General features: G+C 38.3%; 1 protein-coding gene across 3 annotated transcripts in view; it reads right to left on the bottom strand.

Annotated features, from left to right (window-relative positions):
• Nucleotides 1-6,002: 6,002 nt before the first annotated feature.
• mid2 (midline 2) overlaps nucleotides 6,003-17,638 on the bottom strand; it is a 180,949-nt gene continuing 169,313 nt past the window's right edge. For all 3 annotated transcript variants that reach the window (XM_023959096.1, XM_023959095.1, XM_023959097.1), the window contains 2 exons: nucleotides 10,748-10,955; nucleotides 6,003-10,604 (listed from right to left, as the gene is read on the bottom strand). In XM_023959096.1, coding sequence (XP_023814864.1) covers nucleotides 10,181-10,604; nucleotides 10,748-10,955 — 632 coding nt within the window. In that variant the 3' untranslated portion in view covers nucleotides 6,003-10,180. The remainder of the gene's footprint in view (nucleotides 10,605-10,747; nucleotides 10,956-17,638) is intronic.

Below are 17,638 nucleotides of genomic sequence, written 5' to 3' on the forward strand. Positions count from 1 at the left end.
GACAGGGAATGAAGGGAGGAAGATGTGGTTGTTGTGGAGCAGGAAGTAGCAGAGATTGGAAAGGATGAGGTTAGGAAGGCTCTGAAAAGGATGAAGAGCGGAAAGGCCGTTGGTCCTGATGACGTACCTGTGGAGGTATGGAAGTGCTTAGGAGAGACAGCAGTGGAATTTCTAACAAGGTTGTTCAATAGGATTTTAGAGAGTGAGAAGATGCCTGAGGAATGGAGGAGAAGCGTTCTGGTTCCGATCTTTAAGAACAAGGGTGACACGCAGAACTGCAGCAACTATAGAGGAATAAAGTTGATGAGCCACACAATGAAGCTGTGGGAAAGAGTAGTGGAAGCCAGGCTTAGGAAGAAGGTGGAGATTTGTGAGCAGCAGTATGGTTTCATGCCCCGTAAGAGCACCACTGATGCCATTTTTGCTTTGAGAATGTTGATGGAAAAGTACAGAGAAGGTCAGAAGGAGCTGCATTGTGTGTTCGTAGATTTAGAGAAGGCGTATGACAGGGTGCCGAGGGAGGAGCTGTGGTACTGTATGAGGTCGTCTGGAGTGGCAGAGAAGTATGTCAGAGTAGTTCAGGACATGTATGAGAGAAGTATGACGGTGGTGAGATGTGCTGTAGGTCAGACAGAGGAGTTCAAGGTGGAGGTGGGACTACACCAAGGATCAGCTTTGAGTCCTTTTTTGTTTGCTATGCTGATGGACAGGCTGACAGATGAGGTAAGACAGGAATCTCCCTGGACAATGATGTTTGCGGATGACATTGTAATTTGCAGTGAGAGTAGAGAGCAGGTGGAGGAACAGCTAGAGAGGTGGAGGTTTGCTCTGGAAAGAAGAGGCATGAAGGTCAGTCGTAGTAAGACAGAATACATGTGTCTGAACGAGAGGGATCAAGGTAGAAGCGTTAGGTTACAGGGGGCTGAGGTGAAGAAGGTGCAGGAGTTTAAGTACTTGGGGTCAACAGTTCAGTGTGATGGGGAGTGTGGAAAAGAGGTGAAGAGGCGAGTGCAGGCAGGTTGGAGCGGTTGGAGGAAAGTGTCAGGAGTGTTGTGTGACAGAAGAGTGCCAGCAAGACTCAAAGGAAAGGTGTACAAGACAGTGGTGAGACCAGCTCTGCTCTATGGGTTAGAGACGGTAGCAGTGAGACAGAGACAAGAGGCTGAGATGGAGGTAGCGGAGATGAAGATGTTGAGGTTCTCCTTAGGAGTGACCAGGTTAGACAGGATAAGGAACGAGTACATCAGAGGGACGGCTCATGTTGCCTGTGTTAGCGACAAAGTCAGAGAAGCCAGACTGAGATGGTTTGGACATGTTCAGAGGAGGGATAGTGGATATATTGGTAGAAGGATGTTGGAGATGGAGCTGCCTGGCAGGAGGGCAAGAGGACGGCCAAAGAGGAGATACATGGATGTCTTAACAGAGGACATGAAGTTGGCTAATGTTAGGGCAGAAGATGTCCATGATAGAGTGAGGTGGAAAAGGATGATTCGCTGTGGCGACCCCTGATGGGAAAAGCCGAAAGAGAAAGAAGTCATGGTAGGGAGAACACGTCAATGTAAGGGTGGGGTCATCTAAGATAGCACAAGGGTTAAGCTGTGAAACACTTCCTAGGTGTTTGCATTTCCATAAAAGCAGAAATTCGACATTCTGATAGAAATGCAGCAGAACAAAGGGGAAGACGTGGCTGCACAATTGTATTGACTGTTTGCTGAGCACCTTCACTCACTCAACTTGCTAGTCATACAGCCTTTGGCATTTACATCCAAACCACTGCAGGATCTACTATCACAGTCACTTTACAACAAACTGTCTTAGTAAAATGCTCACTGTCATATACATTGCTTTAAACAAAGTTCAAATTGTCTTTGAGTTGTTTAAGTTTTTTTGTGATATAACAAAACAAAGTAAGAAAATTAAATCCCCAATGATTTATTTAAACAATTCAAACAAACAGATGTCTGTTGAAATAACTTAATTCATGAAAATAATCTTTTTCGTGTCACTTTAATGCATTTTCTTTGTGTGGACCAGAAAGGCTAAAAATCAGTTGATGAATGTGATCAATGTTTTAGTTTTGAAACATTACTTCTTCATACTTACAAAAACATGTTTTTGTGTGTTTGTTGACCTTTTGTCAAATTAATTCAAGACAGGTCATTAAACAAACTCATCGGTGTGTCAGTGAGCCTATAAAGCTGATTTAAATCATTGGTGTTACAGATGTTGTAAATGTATCAGACAGATTTAGTAGTAGTAATTGGTGAAGATAAAGGCATTGATATAGATGTTTTAGAATTAAAACATTTTTTGTCACAAAACGGCTGTTTGCTGGGGTGCACTCAGACTGAAAATTTGTTCCAAATTGTCAGGGAAAACAAACTCTCGGTCACTTTAAACGAACCAAATGGGTCCAGTCTGAATACACCCTAAGATTGAGAATAACAGAACCTAGACATCTACAGATGTATTTATTTTTTCTTTAAGGAGAGACAATTTTTCTCCAGCATCGTGTTAAATCTCAATTTCATTGTTATATGCTATGCTTTGTGTGGACCAGAAAGGCCAAAAATCATATATATATCTATATATATATATACATATATATATCTATATATCTATATATCTATATATCTATATCTATCTATCTATCTATCTATCTATCTATCTATCTATCTATCTATCTATCTATCTATCTATCTATCTATCTATCTATCTATCTATCTATCTATCTATCTATCTATCTATCTATCTATATATATATATATATATATATATATAAAATACATATATATGTGTGTGTGTGTGTGTGTGTGTGTATGCACATAGTATTAAAGCATACAAAGAGTCTAATTCTCTGAAGAATGTTTCAAAACAAAGGTTAAGTACCTGGAAATGAAGCAGAGGAAGAAAAAAACAACAACCTCAAAATCATACATTTAAAACCACCCACATAGAAGTGGGCTACAGAGAAAACAGGTTCAGGACTGAGAACTCCCACTCGCAGTGTCACACTCTCCCGTGTGAGAGCAGATTAGCCCTCTGAACCAGCCAGATTTAAATTAACTGGCTGCCTTTCTGCAAGGCAGATGGCAGCAAAATCATCACCCTGCATGAGTATCACTGCACACGGGGCAGGTGTGAGGGCTGGAGCAGGAGCGGTTGTGTGGCAGTGATACGGTGCCAGATTCTCAGCTCATTACATCCAGCTGTGGGCTTGTAGCGGCGACAGAGCCGCAGCAAGCCCCGACACATCTCTGACACACAGATGGGAGCTCACAATGGATGACAAATGTGTCAGGATTTTTTTCAAGGAGGTTGGATTAAGTGAATGCAAATCACGTCTTTCAGTACTGTGGGAAAAGTGACGCTTTATTGCAAACATGGAAGTCTTGATTTGCATTAACTCCACTTTGGTGTTGCGGGTTTAAAAAAACAAACTGTGTGTACTGTTGAATATATCTTTAAAGACCCACTCCAATGAAAATTGTTTTAGGTGTCTTTAACATGTTCTTGCGGCATCTTTCTTATAATGGAGGACATAAAAAAAATAAAAATAATAATAATTATATATATATATACATATGTCAAGCCATATGGTGACTTCCATATGGCTTCAGGACTGAGAGTCCTGAGTCGGCCCCTGATACGATGAAAAAGAAAGTAAACCTCAAGGTAGCTCAGATTGATGTGGTGATAGAAAATTGATCACTGCTACAAGTATTAATATGCTAAGTTTTTACTCCTCTGAACCCTCTCTGTCTTTGTAATTAGAAAACGGTTTTAAGCCACATTAGCAGCTTTGGTGACAAATGGCTTAATGAGTTACACGGGGGGTTCTAATTAGACCACAATTAGAAAGGTAATTAGGGGTTGCTTCAGTAACTTGGATGCTAGCTGGTGAAAGGCATGAAGAAGCAGATGGAGAGGATCTGCAGTCTTTTTTTTAACTGCCTGCTAATTATTTGAACATTTAATGGAAATTCACAGCTTCAAACTTACTTGTCAATCATTTTGGTGTTATCCGGTGTAGGTACCATAACCGTTCAGCCTGGAACTTCCGTTCCGGGTCCTGGGACTAATGCTGACATCACATTATGTGATTGTCTGTCCGTTGGTCCGATGATGTGTCAGATAGTGATTGGTCTGGACAAATAACAATACTACCATAGAAGAAAATATTATGAAGTCTGTTGTAAACAAACGTGCCTTTATTATTGTTATAATCATTATTAAATTCATGTTCGCTTATAGTTTTTTTAATCCGTGCGCCAGTGCTTTAGTATTGGCAGAACGGACCCGAAAGAACAACATTTAGCCGTGCTAACAACTTTTTCAGCAATGGCTAAACTTAAACTGGAATAACAAGCGGATTGTGGCAAAATCTCTTTACAAAAATTACAAAGAATATTGTCAGACACAATTTATGAGGGAAAATAACTTTAGGTTACAAAAGGGAACGTGAAACGAAAATTTGTAGAGAGTTTGTCCAAGTGGGGTTACCGTAGTGTGACGTTACCTTCAGTTGAAAGGACCCCGAACGGTAGTTGCAGGCTGAACGGTTATGGTACCTGCACCGGCAAAAATCCAGCACAACTGTAGGGATTGTCTTTTGTGTAGGAACATCAAAAAGTATATTACTCATGTGTTAACACATGATAGGCTAGAAGAGGGGTCTGCAACACAAAATGAGCCATCTGGGTATAATTCCCACTGATCAAAACCTTGAAGGAGCCACAAAGTCTTATTTCACCCATTTATGTGATAATGCCTAGTATTTGTAATGTTTTTTTTCTTCAAAATATATAGAAATGATGTCTTAAATTATATCTTTGTTTGACACAATGAAAATTTGTAATTTCTCTAGTTAGTTTTATACAGAGGCTATTCCTTTCAAAATAAAATATGTGTTTTGTCTCATAGGGTCATCCCACTTAAGGTAACATACTCTTAAAGAGTAACGCATTAGTGTGCTGTTATTCTTTTCCCTGCTTACCACAGCTGTGAACCTGAACATGAACTTTAGGACTTCATTGGCTTATGATTCAATAGAAATAGTATATAAAGAATACAAAAAATTGATTTTCTTAACAACTCCCCTCTGTTTAGCTAATAAATATTGTTGAGGAGCATAAAACAACAGTTCAAATGTGATACACAGTCACTGTGCATTTTGCGCATATTGCACGGATAAAAAAATTGGTCATACGTGAATATACGTGGAAAAATACTATGACCTATGACCTACTATGACCATCACACACATTCACACACCAGTGGAGTCACGTTGGAAGCTCAGTTTGCAGACCTCTGGGCTAAAAGTCTAAAAAAAAAAAGTTAATTTAATTTGAGCCATTAATTTAAACTAACAAAAAAATTAATTATCATAATTTGTGAGACAGAACCACAAAAAAAACCATTCATTTAAAAACCTGTATTCTGTCATTTGTTGCATGCTGTGTGCTGAATCTTCTGTGTTTGACATGCAGAAGGAAGACCTAAGCTTCATTGTAACATCACTATTAATAACGTTTCTGGGGCTTTCCCCTTGGCCAAATCCTCTTTCGTTTATCAGATTTTTTTAAATCAAGAATTCATTTTAACTGTTTCTCTGATTGTTTATATATATAAAAAAACGTAAATGCTCTCGTCTGCAGCCTCTTAGTTTTTGTTGCAGTTATTCCACATCCATCAGACACCAGATATTTCCTTAAATGTGACCAAAAGAAGACATCTTTTATTCCTTTTTCCCTTTTTATAAGCAAGTTTTAATGTCAGCACTATTCACTTTTGTAAATCGTTTGGCCCTGGGATATCAGAGTGTTAAGTGTGACCCCTCATTGCAGGGCAGTTGTTCAGAGTTGGAACGTGGATCGTATAACAAGGAACTCGAGCCATTAACAACAGATGGAGCTAATTCTCAAGAAAAAGACACATTGACGTTTGTGTGATCCTTATGAACCCTAAATGGTTAAAGGGATGCAGACAAACTGAGTCAGAACTCTTTGCAGTCAGATCTTTTATTGGACTTCACATAAATAACATTGGTTCATATATATTTTGTTTATTATACAACTTTATATAATATATATTTCCTCCCTATGATTTACATTCCTCTCTGACTAAAGTAATTTTTATATCTCTGGAAACGGAAAGCATTACATGAAGACAAAACTGCTCTGATTGCTCCGTTATTCAAGGTCCCAGTGCCAAAAAAGGAGAGGAAAACTTTTTTGTTCGGTTGTTAAAAACAAAAAAAACCTAAATCCCCCAAATTACCCAACAAAAAAAAAAGAAAAATGAGAGGAATCTATTGCATTTTCTCTAGGATTTCAACACTGCACTACAAGGAGGGGGTAGCTTTTGAAAATCTTTGTAAATTTTACTATACTGACTTGTGACACAAAAACAGGAGTACGGATATGCACGGAAATGACATTTTTTCATTGTAAAATAAAAATAATTAAAAAAAGAGACTGATGATAGTTTTTGCCTTGATAAGACAGCTCATCAGCTCGTCAAGATAAGGAGAGAGTTATGAACCGGCAGCAAGGTCGCGTCATCATGCAGCGACCCAGCCAAGAACACGCGCGGATAAGTCGAGTCTGTCAGTCCAGATCGCAAATCAACCCACGGGGGCGTTCAGGGTCTGTGACTGACATTACTCAACAAGATGATGAGATATACCCAAAGCCAGGTGATATGACTCATGATGAGTGACCTTTGACCTGTTGATTATTGTAAAATGCGCCTCAATCGCGTCGAGGTCACGGATGCTGATGTTGGAAGATGAAACGGGCAGATTTTTACTTTGATGGGATTTTTGCGATGCAGGAAAGAAAATTCGATCCAGGCTTGTGCTTTAATTGAAGTATTTCTTATGATTTTTTCAAGCCAATCCTATTACAACCTGCCAGAAAAATAAATATTTTTACAAGAGTCAACACTGACAACATGCATGGTGATGAGACAGGACATGTTTCAGCTCAAATTCAAAGGTCTGAACTATTTTTTTTTCCTTAAACCCACCCTTCATCATCACTCAACGTGAAAACTTTTCCTGCAAAGTCATCTTTAAAATCTGCATTCGCAACAATATACATCACACATTTGATTGTCTGAATCAGCGTTGCTACCTGAAGATCAGCCGTCCACCTGCACCAGGCCGAGAAATCCAAACACTAAGAAAATAAAAGCTCCAGCCAGAGAATGATGGCAGGAAAAATAAAGAAGGAAAAGGAAATTTAGGTCAGGCAGTTGTGGGTAAAATGTTCAGCCAGACAAAGAAATATTTGACAGAGGAAGTTGAATTTCCCTGGGATTTCACAATGTGTCATGCATCGATCTCCACCTGAACAGAACGTGACGTGTGTGTGTGAGCAAAACAGTGTTGTTGACAGTGTGAAACACATTAAATCAACTCATAACTCTGCTCATCCCTGAAAAGTTACAGTTTTCAGTTCTTATCATAATAAAATGAAAAAATCTCTAACTTTTTTTTATTTACAATTCAAGCTGCTGAAAAATGTGGTGAGGAGGGAAAGTCCGTGGCTGTGTTTATAACAAAATAAAAAATAACTTTTACACTGAAAATTGTAGTTTTTTTATGTTCCAAAGTGCTTTTGAGGGACTACTGTCTTTCAATGTCTTTACTATTTCCAGACATGGCTAATTTGGGAATATTCCCCCAAATAAAGATGAAAGCGTAGAAAGTGAACACAAGCAGCAGTAGATTTGTCGCTTGCCCTCCCCATCACTGCCCTGTCACTTGGTTTCATCTACTTCACCACACACTAGGAGAAATAGTGCTAATTCAAAAGTGCATCATGAACATGGTGCCATCAATACCAAAAGTACATTGTTTTTTTTCTGCCATAAATAACACATTTGTTCTAAATAAATCAGTTTATACACTCGGAGTATCCGCATGATGCCAACTCTCCCCATGTGAACATCTGAGGCCACATTAATACTCCCTGGAAGTTGCAAGTGGGACCCAGCGGGTCAAATCTCTGACCAAGGAGACTAAAGTCATAGATGGACACGGAAAGATACAACACATGCACAGCAACAACAGGATATTTATAAACCCACTTCTCAACCAGCATCTGAGTCATCTGCAAGTTTTAATAATTGTGTGGGTTCGAATAGGAACTGGATTCCTAATGTACACTTACAAATGAGAAAGCCATGCCAATTATTCCACCTCCATTTACCCTGTTAGACAGGATGCAAGAACTCTGATCAAAAGAGACATCCCAAAATCAGAGTTTTCTCTCTGCTTCACATCACATAATAACTTTAAAGTATATATATTCAAGGTGTTGACACTGATTTCTTCAATTTTCCACCTCAGTTTTAGCTTTCTTATTGCTATTTTAAAGGATGGGATGTTGGAAAATTATGTTTTTTGTGTGAAATGGGTTTTTATGTGAACATGGTGTTTTAGAGGTGCTGATTTTATTCTAGACATTAGTTTTAACCTAAATATTAGTTTTGGCCCCATTAGTGGACAGTTCTAAGATAAAACTTTTGTTGTGGGTAAATAAAATTCCACCACTGAGGTAAGAAAAGATTTCTGAAAAAGCATCGCAACTAACTTTATTTCTATGGTAATTTTAAATCAGTAATACCGCATTTTCTTCACTATAAGGGACACATAAAAGTCTTAATTTTCTTCGACAAACGATAGCGCCTTGTAATCCCGAGTGTTCTATATATGGATTATTCTAGTTGTGCTTTCTGATGTCGATTTTGAGAGGTACACCGCACTCCATCTTAATGCCAGTTGTTTTCTTTAGTAGCAAACAAGGTTGGGAGTTACAGGAATTGTGAATAGGTCAACGTCGCTAAAGTGTTGCATTTCACAAACAAGTTTTGAAGTTACATAAAGTCTGACTGCCTAACAGAAGATCTCTAAATCTTGTCGCCCTTAATGCGCCTTATAATTAAATTTGCCTTTTATATGCTATAAAAATTCAAAAACTTCCATTCGATGAAAGTGGGCCTTATAATCTGGTTCTTCCTTTAGTGTGAAAAATACAGTAAATTAGGATTTATTTGCCTGTGTGCTTGTGGTTAATTTATGAATTGCACCTTTTTATTCTGTTTTTTGGTCAACCTATGCATTAAAATGCATCCTTATTTGTAAACACCTCAGCTTTTCAGGCAACATACCAACTCAGGATAGATATGTGTTTTTATTTTTTTTTTTTATTTCCAACTCTTCCTGTAACTCCAGCTGCCTTAACAGTTTTCGGAATTAGCTAATTGAAACTCAAACTTTTTGCTTTGTTGATCACTGACACTTTTCCTAAAAAGATATTGCTTTACAAATATTTTTTGATTTTCAAGAGGAAAATCTGGCTTCCTGTCAGCATTCTACTTATGCAAAGATAATTTAAATTACAAGTTACATTTCCTGAACCTTTTTTTCAGTACAAACTTAATCGTAAAAGATAAAGAATTGTAATAGCAGCAAAGGATGTGATTTATTGAGCTTTAATGGAAGTGAAAAAAAGAGGTATGAATTTGAAAAACAGCTGACCTTGATGTTTTTTTTATTTTTATAAAATAATGAGTAAACAGATGACAGAGTGGTTTACGTTTCTCATTTTACGGTTTTCTGTTATTCAAAAAAAGCCTCATCCATTTGTATTTTCTGTCATGTTATTAAAGCCAATTTGGTTTTTGTTCAAACTTGCTGCTGAAACTTGAGTGACAGAAATGCATCAATAAAAAAAACGTCAGTAGTTAGTGAGGCAGCAGCTCCATCTGCATCTATGCCGAGTAATTTCTGTTAAAAAAAGTGTATTTGATTGAAACTTTCAGTTTGTGTCACAGAACTATAAACAGGAAATGCTCAACATGAAGAGTTTTACCTTTGGTCTTCTGCCTGTGGGTCAAATCAGCTGCAACCTCACATAAAAAAGGAGGACCTGAAATGGTCCAACTCTATCAATTTGCAGCCTCAGGGGACTTTAACACACTGATGTTCTGAGTTAATGGATATGTGGAAGTCTGAATGGCTTCAAAGAAATATGAGACTAACGTTTTTCCAGACCCGTGTGCATATTTCCAACACTCTTTGCCACAGCAGCTTGTTCACTCGTGAGGATCTGAGCCAAGCTCTGTCCCGCTGTCATCCTCCGGTAGCTCAACCTCTGAGTCTCCGCGCCGGTCAGTGACAGGTTTTCATCCCTGTCAAATACGGCGATTCTTGCCGGCACAGGCCCATTTGCTGCTGTTGGTGCTCTTGAAGATCTGAGGCCACCCCATCGACAAAATCAGGGACGGGAAGACCTGAGAGGATCATGACGGATTTGTTCCAGATCATAAACGTGGGTACGACCGGCAGGAGGAAGGAGATTTCAAAGGTGTGGATGTGCTGGGAATTCATGGCGTCATGAAAGGACAGGGAGTTGTTGTCGTAGTCCAGCAGGACACCCAGCCGCCGCAGCTGCAGGCTGGCCTCCACCAGCATCTCCTTCCCATCGTGCCGAACCATAAAGTTGTTGTTGCAGCGGGAGAATACCCATGAAGACGAGTTCTTGCCGTTCCATTCATTTTTTGCTGCTGACTTATAAGCCACGCCTATTGCGTACCTGTGCGGAAAAAACGTTTTGAAGTTGGAAAGGTTACAGAATGTTTACAATACACACATGACATGAGACATTCATTTGTATGACAGCAGTGATTTAAATCTCCCCAAACAACCTGCGTGCAGATTCATAGATGGGTCTCTTACCACGTTGACGCTCCCAGCAACACCTCCCAGTAGTGGCAACCGCTGTCAATGAAGACGTTTCCGGCAGCTCCGTAGGAGCCGGTGCCGCCAAAGCGCTCCGGGGTGTGACTCTTCTTCAGCGAGCTCTCATCCTTCTCCATGGTCAGGCAGTCGTTGGACAGACGGAGCTTCTTGTGAGCTGTTTTTGGGTCTAATTTGAATGGTTGACCTATAGACGAAAAGAAACACGTCTGGGAAAAATTTTCCTAGAATTTTTCAGTCTCTAAACATTTAGAGTTTGAGGAAACAACATTATTATTACAACTGCAAGCAGCGTTGTGTGGCCCTCCGCGCTACCTGCTCTCACCCTCGCAGCCCCCTCCTGACCCGCCATCACTGATGGGGCCGGAGTGGGCTGATTACTGTATTAAAAAAATGCAAAATTTGTTGATAATTAATTCTTCATAATGCATAATTCTTCATACGATACGATCTATATCTTTTAAAGAGATGATATTGAAGTTCTTCTTTGTGGATTTCAAAGAGTTTAAACATATGAATTAAAATAAAATAGAATTTTCTGTCAATTATTTGATGTAGTAGGCTTTACAGGGAGAAAATAGAGGTGAATCCATGGATAAAAGAAAATCTACTGCATGAAACCTTTTATTTGCTTTTGAATGTAGCATTATACTCCAGTGTGACTTATATATATATATATATATATATATATATATATATATATATAGGGCTGCACAATATGAGGAAAACTCACAATTTGCAATATTAATGATTAATTGAGATGACGATATAACTTGCGATACATGAAAAAAAGGCATAACCCAAAATATCATTTCCATTTCACTGCAACAATTTAACTGAAATGAGACTCAACATAACTTATAACTTAGTTATAACTTATATATAACTAATACTCCAAATGACCCTAGTCATAAAAGCGATTTATTCTCCGAAAAATACAGAAAATAAAAAGTAAAAACACAGCAATGCTTAAAGTATCTTTATACCCGATGACCTACAACTTGTCCAAACTCATAATACTGTATGGTGTAAGATTTTAAAAGGGTTTGCTCCACAAAGTTTGTGCTTTACGACCTTTACTTGTATGTTATATGCTTGCCTTTTCAGCTTATATCACAGAGAAGAGTCACATGGAAAATGAGAGAAGGTACCCCGAGATTGTAGGAAAAAGGACCAAAGAATAAGCATAAAAACCACAGAGAAACTTGCAGACACAGACAGAAGAGGAAACTGCCTGGAATACAGGCATGAGAGACTGCACTTCAAAGCTTCACACCACCTTTGGTGGAAACATTTCATCATAGCAGTGGAAGTCTGCCAGCAGTTTTTCCTCTCTTCCTCCAATGGGCAGAATTTGAAATTAGCTGATGGAAGTAGCCATCATCTACACCACAGGAGTAGCTGAAGCTATTCAAAACCAACAACTCACTTTACAACGGCACCAAGGAGTTTTGGCGTAATGAGTGAAAGATTGAGGTGGCAAAACTAGGTGAGTTGAGGAGAAAAAGGGACGAAGGAGTTAGGAGGAGGATAGAAGTTGAGAGGATACTCAGCAAGCAGCAGATCCCCTCTCTCTATCTGAATGTGTGTGTGTGTGTGTGTGTGACGTCAGGTTCTTGTATTTTGAGTTCTGATGTGTTTATTACAACTTTGAAGTGAGATTTGTGGTTCATGGCTCAAATAGATTTTTTTAAGATTCACTTCAAATTTTTAGCATGAGTGGAAAGGGGTGTCTGGTTAGTGTTGAAATAAGCTTGTTATAAAAACTGTCCTTCTAATCCACCAAAACCAGAATGTGTGTGTCTGTGTATGTGGGGCTTCTCAAAAGTCAGCCACATCCCTCCCAGACCTGACATTTAACTCTGACACCTCTCATCTCATCTCTCAGCCTCTCTGAGTCTCCCATGGCTTAATGAGGAACACAATGAGGACCCTAACTCCTCCCTCCTCCATATCTGCCCTTCCCTTCATCTCTCTTTCACTCTTCCACTCTCCATCCTCTCCCACCTCTCACGCAGCCCTCTCCAATAATATGCGCGGGTGAATGTGCGCTACGGCGTGCGGATATGAGACGATGAGGCAAATGTGCTGCTGGCAGCCAATTACATTAATGCGCTCTCTTCTTTGAACTGCTTATCGCTGCCAGCGCAGCCATTTCCAAACACTGGGGCTCTGTCATGCCTTTCCTGGGGATGACTCCTGAGAGGCTCCGGCCGGGGCCGCAAAGTCGGAGGAGACGCACGTGACAACAGAGACACTTGCGTGGCAACAACCACAGCCGACGCCAACTCAACAAACGGCCAAAAGGAGACATGCTCAGAAGGGCTGTTGGATTCTTGAAACTGGAGAAAGACGAGCTTTAGCTGCAGATGCAACTGGCCAAATGGCGGATGCATAAACAGGGGACATGAATTTGCATCTGGCAAGGTCAGAGCACTTTGTTATGGTGTCAAATCAGACTCCACACAAACTGGATCCTGGACTGTGTCTCCGTTTGATTATCTACACACTCACTACAGCCTGATGAAAGTTCAACTTCGTGCTGGAGGGGAGGCACTGAGTCATGCACTTTTCATTAGCAGGAGGAAGACAGGAATCCGCCTGAACTGACAAATGTACATTTCCCGACACTTCAAAACAAAATAGAAAATGCAGGAATCAACCGAAACACACAAATTAGATGTATGTGGATGAGGATTTTTGTTTTGATAAATCACTTTCCACATGATCTGATTAACAACTTAAGATTGACAGTCACTTTGATCAAAATCCTTTTCTGTTAATTAAGAGAAGCTAAATGAGAGTTTGACAAAATAATTACTGACTACCCCACTATACAGGTGATATATGTAGGATTTTTAGATATATTGTATTTTTCTTTCCTTGACTTTGCAAAAAAATGGGGGTGTGGCCTAATCATAATAAAACTATCCCACTGCATTATTTTAACAACAACAATGCTTGTTAATTCAGCCTATTGGTTCTTTCTCTAGATACCTGGATTCAGAATGACAACATATCTAGCTAAGAAGACAATGACCAGTTATCGAGTGGCTGTTTATTTTTCAGAGCAGAGAAGAAGAAAAAAAACATTGATAGATAGGTCAACTGAAGTTAAAGTGTGCAACAAGATACTTACCAGATTATAAGGCGCACCGTCAATGAATGGCCTATTTTCGAATTTATGTCACATGTAAAGCGCATTGTACTGTAGAGATGAGGCAAAAGAATCAGAGATAAGTCTGTCAGTCAGTCAGGCTTGATTAACTCTAGAGCTTCTTTGTGACACGCTCCAGTAGCAATGTTAGCTGCAGCACTGTATTAAAATCTGTAACTCCCAACCTTGTTTGCAACACATAAGAAAGACTAATACCACTAATCATTACTGTGACTACGCTAACTTCCAAACTTCTTTGCAACACCTAATAAAATGCAGTCCAACACTGCTACACGTTGGCCGCGTTAGCGCATTTTCAATAACTCTTAACTATATTTGTAACTCATTAAAAAAAAAAAAATCAGACTGAAGTTTTGACTCTCAAAATTACCGTAGCCAGAATTAACCCATAAAAAGGTGCTCCAGGATTAAAGAGCGGACTGTCAATTATTTGAAACAATGAAAACTTTTAAGTGCGCCTCGTAGAGCGGGAAATCCGGCACCTAAACTTCTTAAAGGGATTTTTTTCTTAAATTAATGTTTTTGGTGGAAATAAAGTAGAGCATTAGCTCAGCTTCAAGGCTAATTCATCAATGTCTACAATATCTTTGCCAATGTTTCATCAATCTCACGTTTTATTTCATGACGTTGTTCGGATGTTCTTCTAGCTTTGGTTGGATTTAAATTTACAGTGAGTGTGCTGTGTCTACTAGCACATGAATCTGACATTTCCAAACTAAATTTTAAACATGTTTTCATTTATGGAGCCTAAAAAAACATATATCTTCTTCAGCAGCTTCAAACTGTTTGAAAGAAATTAAAGGTTTTGGATAAAACAAACAAACAAACAAACGAAGAAAAGGGGTGGATTTAGAATGTATGCTGACTGTATCTTCTTTACTCAGTTCCTATGATGAGCCCATCTCCACTGCAGTAATTCAGTAGTAATTAGAAGTATCTCCAACTGTCTTCAGAGATGATAATAGCTCCCCGCTAGACTGCCTCGGAGCTGTGCATTGTTACAGACTTGGAAGTCTTAAATGGGAACTTGTAAAAAACATAAAAGAAACAGCAGCCAGGAAAGAGGAAAAAAGGATAAAAGGGACCACTGTGGGAGGAACGAGGAACAAGCATGATGTGTAATTCCGTTCCATTTTGGTCCTGCTGGGTCCCCGCTAAAATTTTGCAATGGGACATCATCTAGGACTGGGTAATTGACTATATTTCTACTGTGTCAGTTTCTTGCCTCGCTTTCTTTGCAAAACGAGTAGAATAAGCTGCTCCTAACAGGATCAAGATGGAAAAAGAGCAATTTCCCAGAATAATTACTTCACCAGGATAGCAGTATTAAACCGACTGTCTCTTATAGTCTAACATGACTTTGCACAGACTTTTACATAGGTGCCAACCATCCAAATCCTTCTTCTCTGTTTGCATCTTTGGCATTCTGCCACTTAACTGGGAGCAGACTGCTCTCTTTTGACTGATATACAAGTTTACGCTTTAAAAAAAAAAAAAAAAAAAAAAAAATATATATATATATATATATATATATATATATATATATATATATATATATATATATATATATATATATATATACAGTATGTAGATGAATAATTCAGTGACGTATTGACTGATAGATGAAGATTAAACAAACTTAGTGTCAGTGGACAAAGATCTCATCCTGTTTTCTGCAAAACAGGTTGGGAGTTAAAAAAAAAATATATATATAAAACAAAACAAAACAAAATTATATAAACACCAGTCCAAAAGGGAGTGAGAAGAAGAAAAATCTTATAAACTCTCACCCCCCTTTACCTTAAGCCCTTACTTTCCCACCATCAAAGTCCAGGGCCATACCCAAGTGTATATGTACATATATACATGTAATTTTCATTTCCAAACAACATGCAAATGAATAACAAAACGTATTGTCAAAGTATGCAGATTTATAAATGCTGACATTCTGTATTTTTTTGTATTTGCTCATATTTATCCATGATCATCTTTCTGTATCTATATTTAAATTATTTTATGTTTGGACATTGTTTCAAGCTTTCACTGGTTCTGTTCCACAACTTCACTCCACAAATTGAAACACAGAATCTCTTTTTATTTGTACGTGCTTTATGTATGACAAATTTATCTTTTTCCCTAAAATTGTATTTTTCCTCTCTTGTGATAAATAACCTTTGGATATTCGTCGGTAATAAATTGTTTTTGGCCTTGAATATTATTTGAGCGGTACAATACTCTACTAGATCGTAAAATTTGAGTAATTTTGATTCTATGAATAATCTATTTGTGTGCTCAAGGTAACTGACTTTGTGAATGATTCGTATTGCTCTCTTCTGAAGTATTGAAAGTGAATGTAATGTTGTTTTATAGTTGTTCCCCCAAACCTCTAGACAATAAGAAAAATATGGTAAAACTAATGTACAGTATAACATGCGGAGTGATTTGTGGTCCAGAACCAGTTTAGCTTTATTTAAGACAGAAATACTTCTGGATAGTTTAGCTTGTATGTAGCTACTATGTGCTTTCCAGGTAAGTTTGTCATCAATTATGACCCCAAGAAATTTATTTTCATAAATTCTTTCAAGCTTCACCCCATTTATGTGCATGTCAATGTTACTATTTTTACCCTTATGGTGACCAAATAACATCATTTTTGTTTTACTTAAATTTAGTGAAAGCTTATTTACATCAAACCACAGCTTCACTTTTTCCAACTCCTTCTTAACAATTTCAATGAGTTGCTGCAAATCATCCCCATCACAAAACACATTTGTATCATCAGCAAATAGAACTAGCCGTAATTTGTTAGAAACCTGAAATAAATCATTTATATATAAAATAAACAATATTGGTCCCAGAACCGACCCCTGAGGGACACCACAAACAATGTCCAAACATTGGGAACAAGCACCTTCAACCTTTACAAACTGCTTTCTGTTGCTCAAATAGCTTCTGATCCAGTCTAGCACTAACCCCCTAATGCCATACCGTTCCAATTTATTAATTAACATACCGTGGTTAATTGTTTATGTGTGGTAAAAAGACAAAGACAGAGGTCTTGATCTTTTTCAGCTTTACTCAATAAAAACTTGCATCCATCCATCCATTTTCTAAACCTGCTTAATCCCTTTCAGGGTCACTGGGTTGCTGGAGCCTATCCCAGCCACTGCCAGGCAGGGTATACCCTGGATGATTCACCAGTCCATTACAGCACCACACACTACTACACACCAGAAAAAACCTCAGCATTCAAAATGTTATAGATCTGTTTTCAGTCTCGTTGCATTTTTCATATTCAGAAAGGGATAGTTGTTGCTGTTGCATTAAGTAAGTTTTAATTCTAGTTTTATTTACCTTTCTGTTTTTGCTTTTTTTTTTTTAGTAGCAAGGGTACTTGCTTGTCTTTGTAAGGTTAGATCAAATCAATGTTTTCAGTTAGACCCTACTGTCCTTTCATTGTAAGTAACGCACATAAATAACTGATGGCTGCAAGAAACAACTAAATATTGGCCTTAAAACCTACATTTTTGACTACCTCTGGCTTGTGATATTAGACGTAAAGTTATGTTTCTGTCTTTTAGGTTTGTGCTTCCTATTTATGGATAAAGAAATGAAAAAACAGAGGTCCCTTAAAGAAAGACAAATATTAACTTCAGGCCTCTTTTTGTTAATATGTTGTATAAGTCTTAATT

Source organism: Oryzias latipes, chromosome 10 (genome assembly GCF_002234675.1).
Source record: "Oryzias latipes chromosome 10, ASM223467v1".
NCBI classification, from domain to species: domain Eukaryota; kingdom Metazoa; phylum Chordata; class Actinopteri; order Beloniformes; family Adrianichthyidae; genus Oryzias; species Oryzias latipes.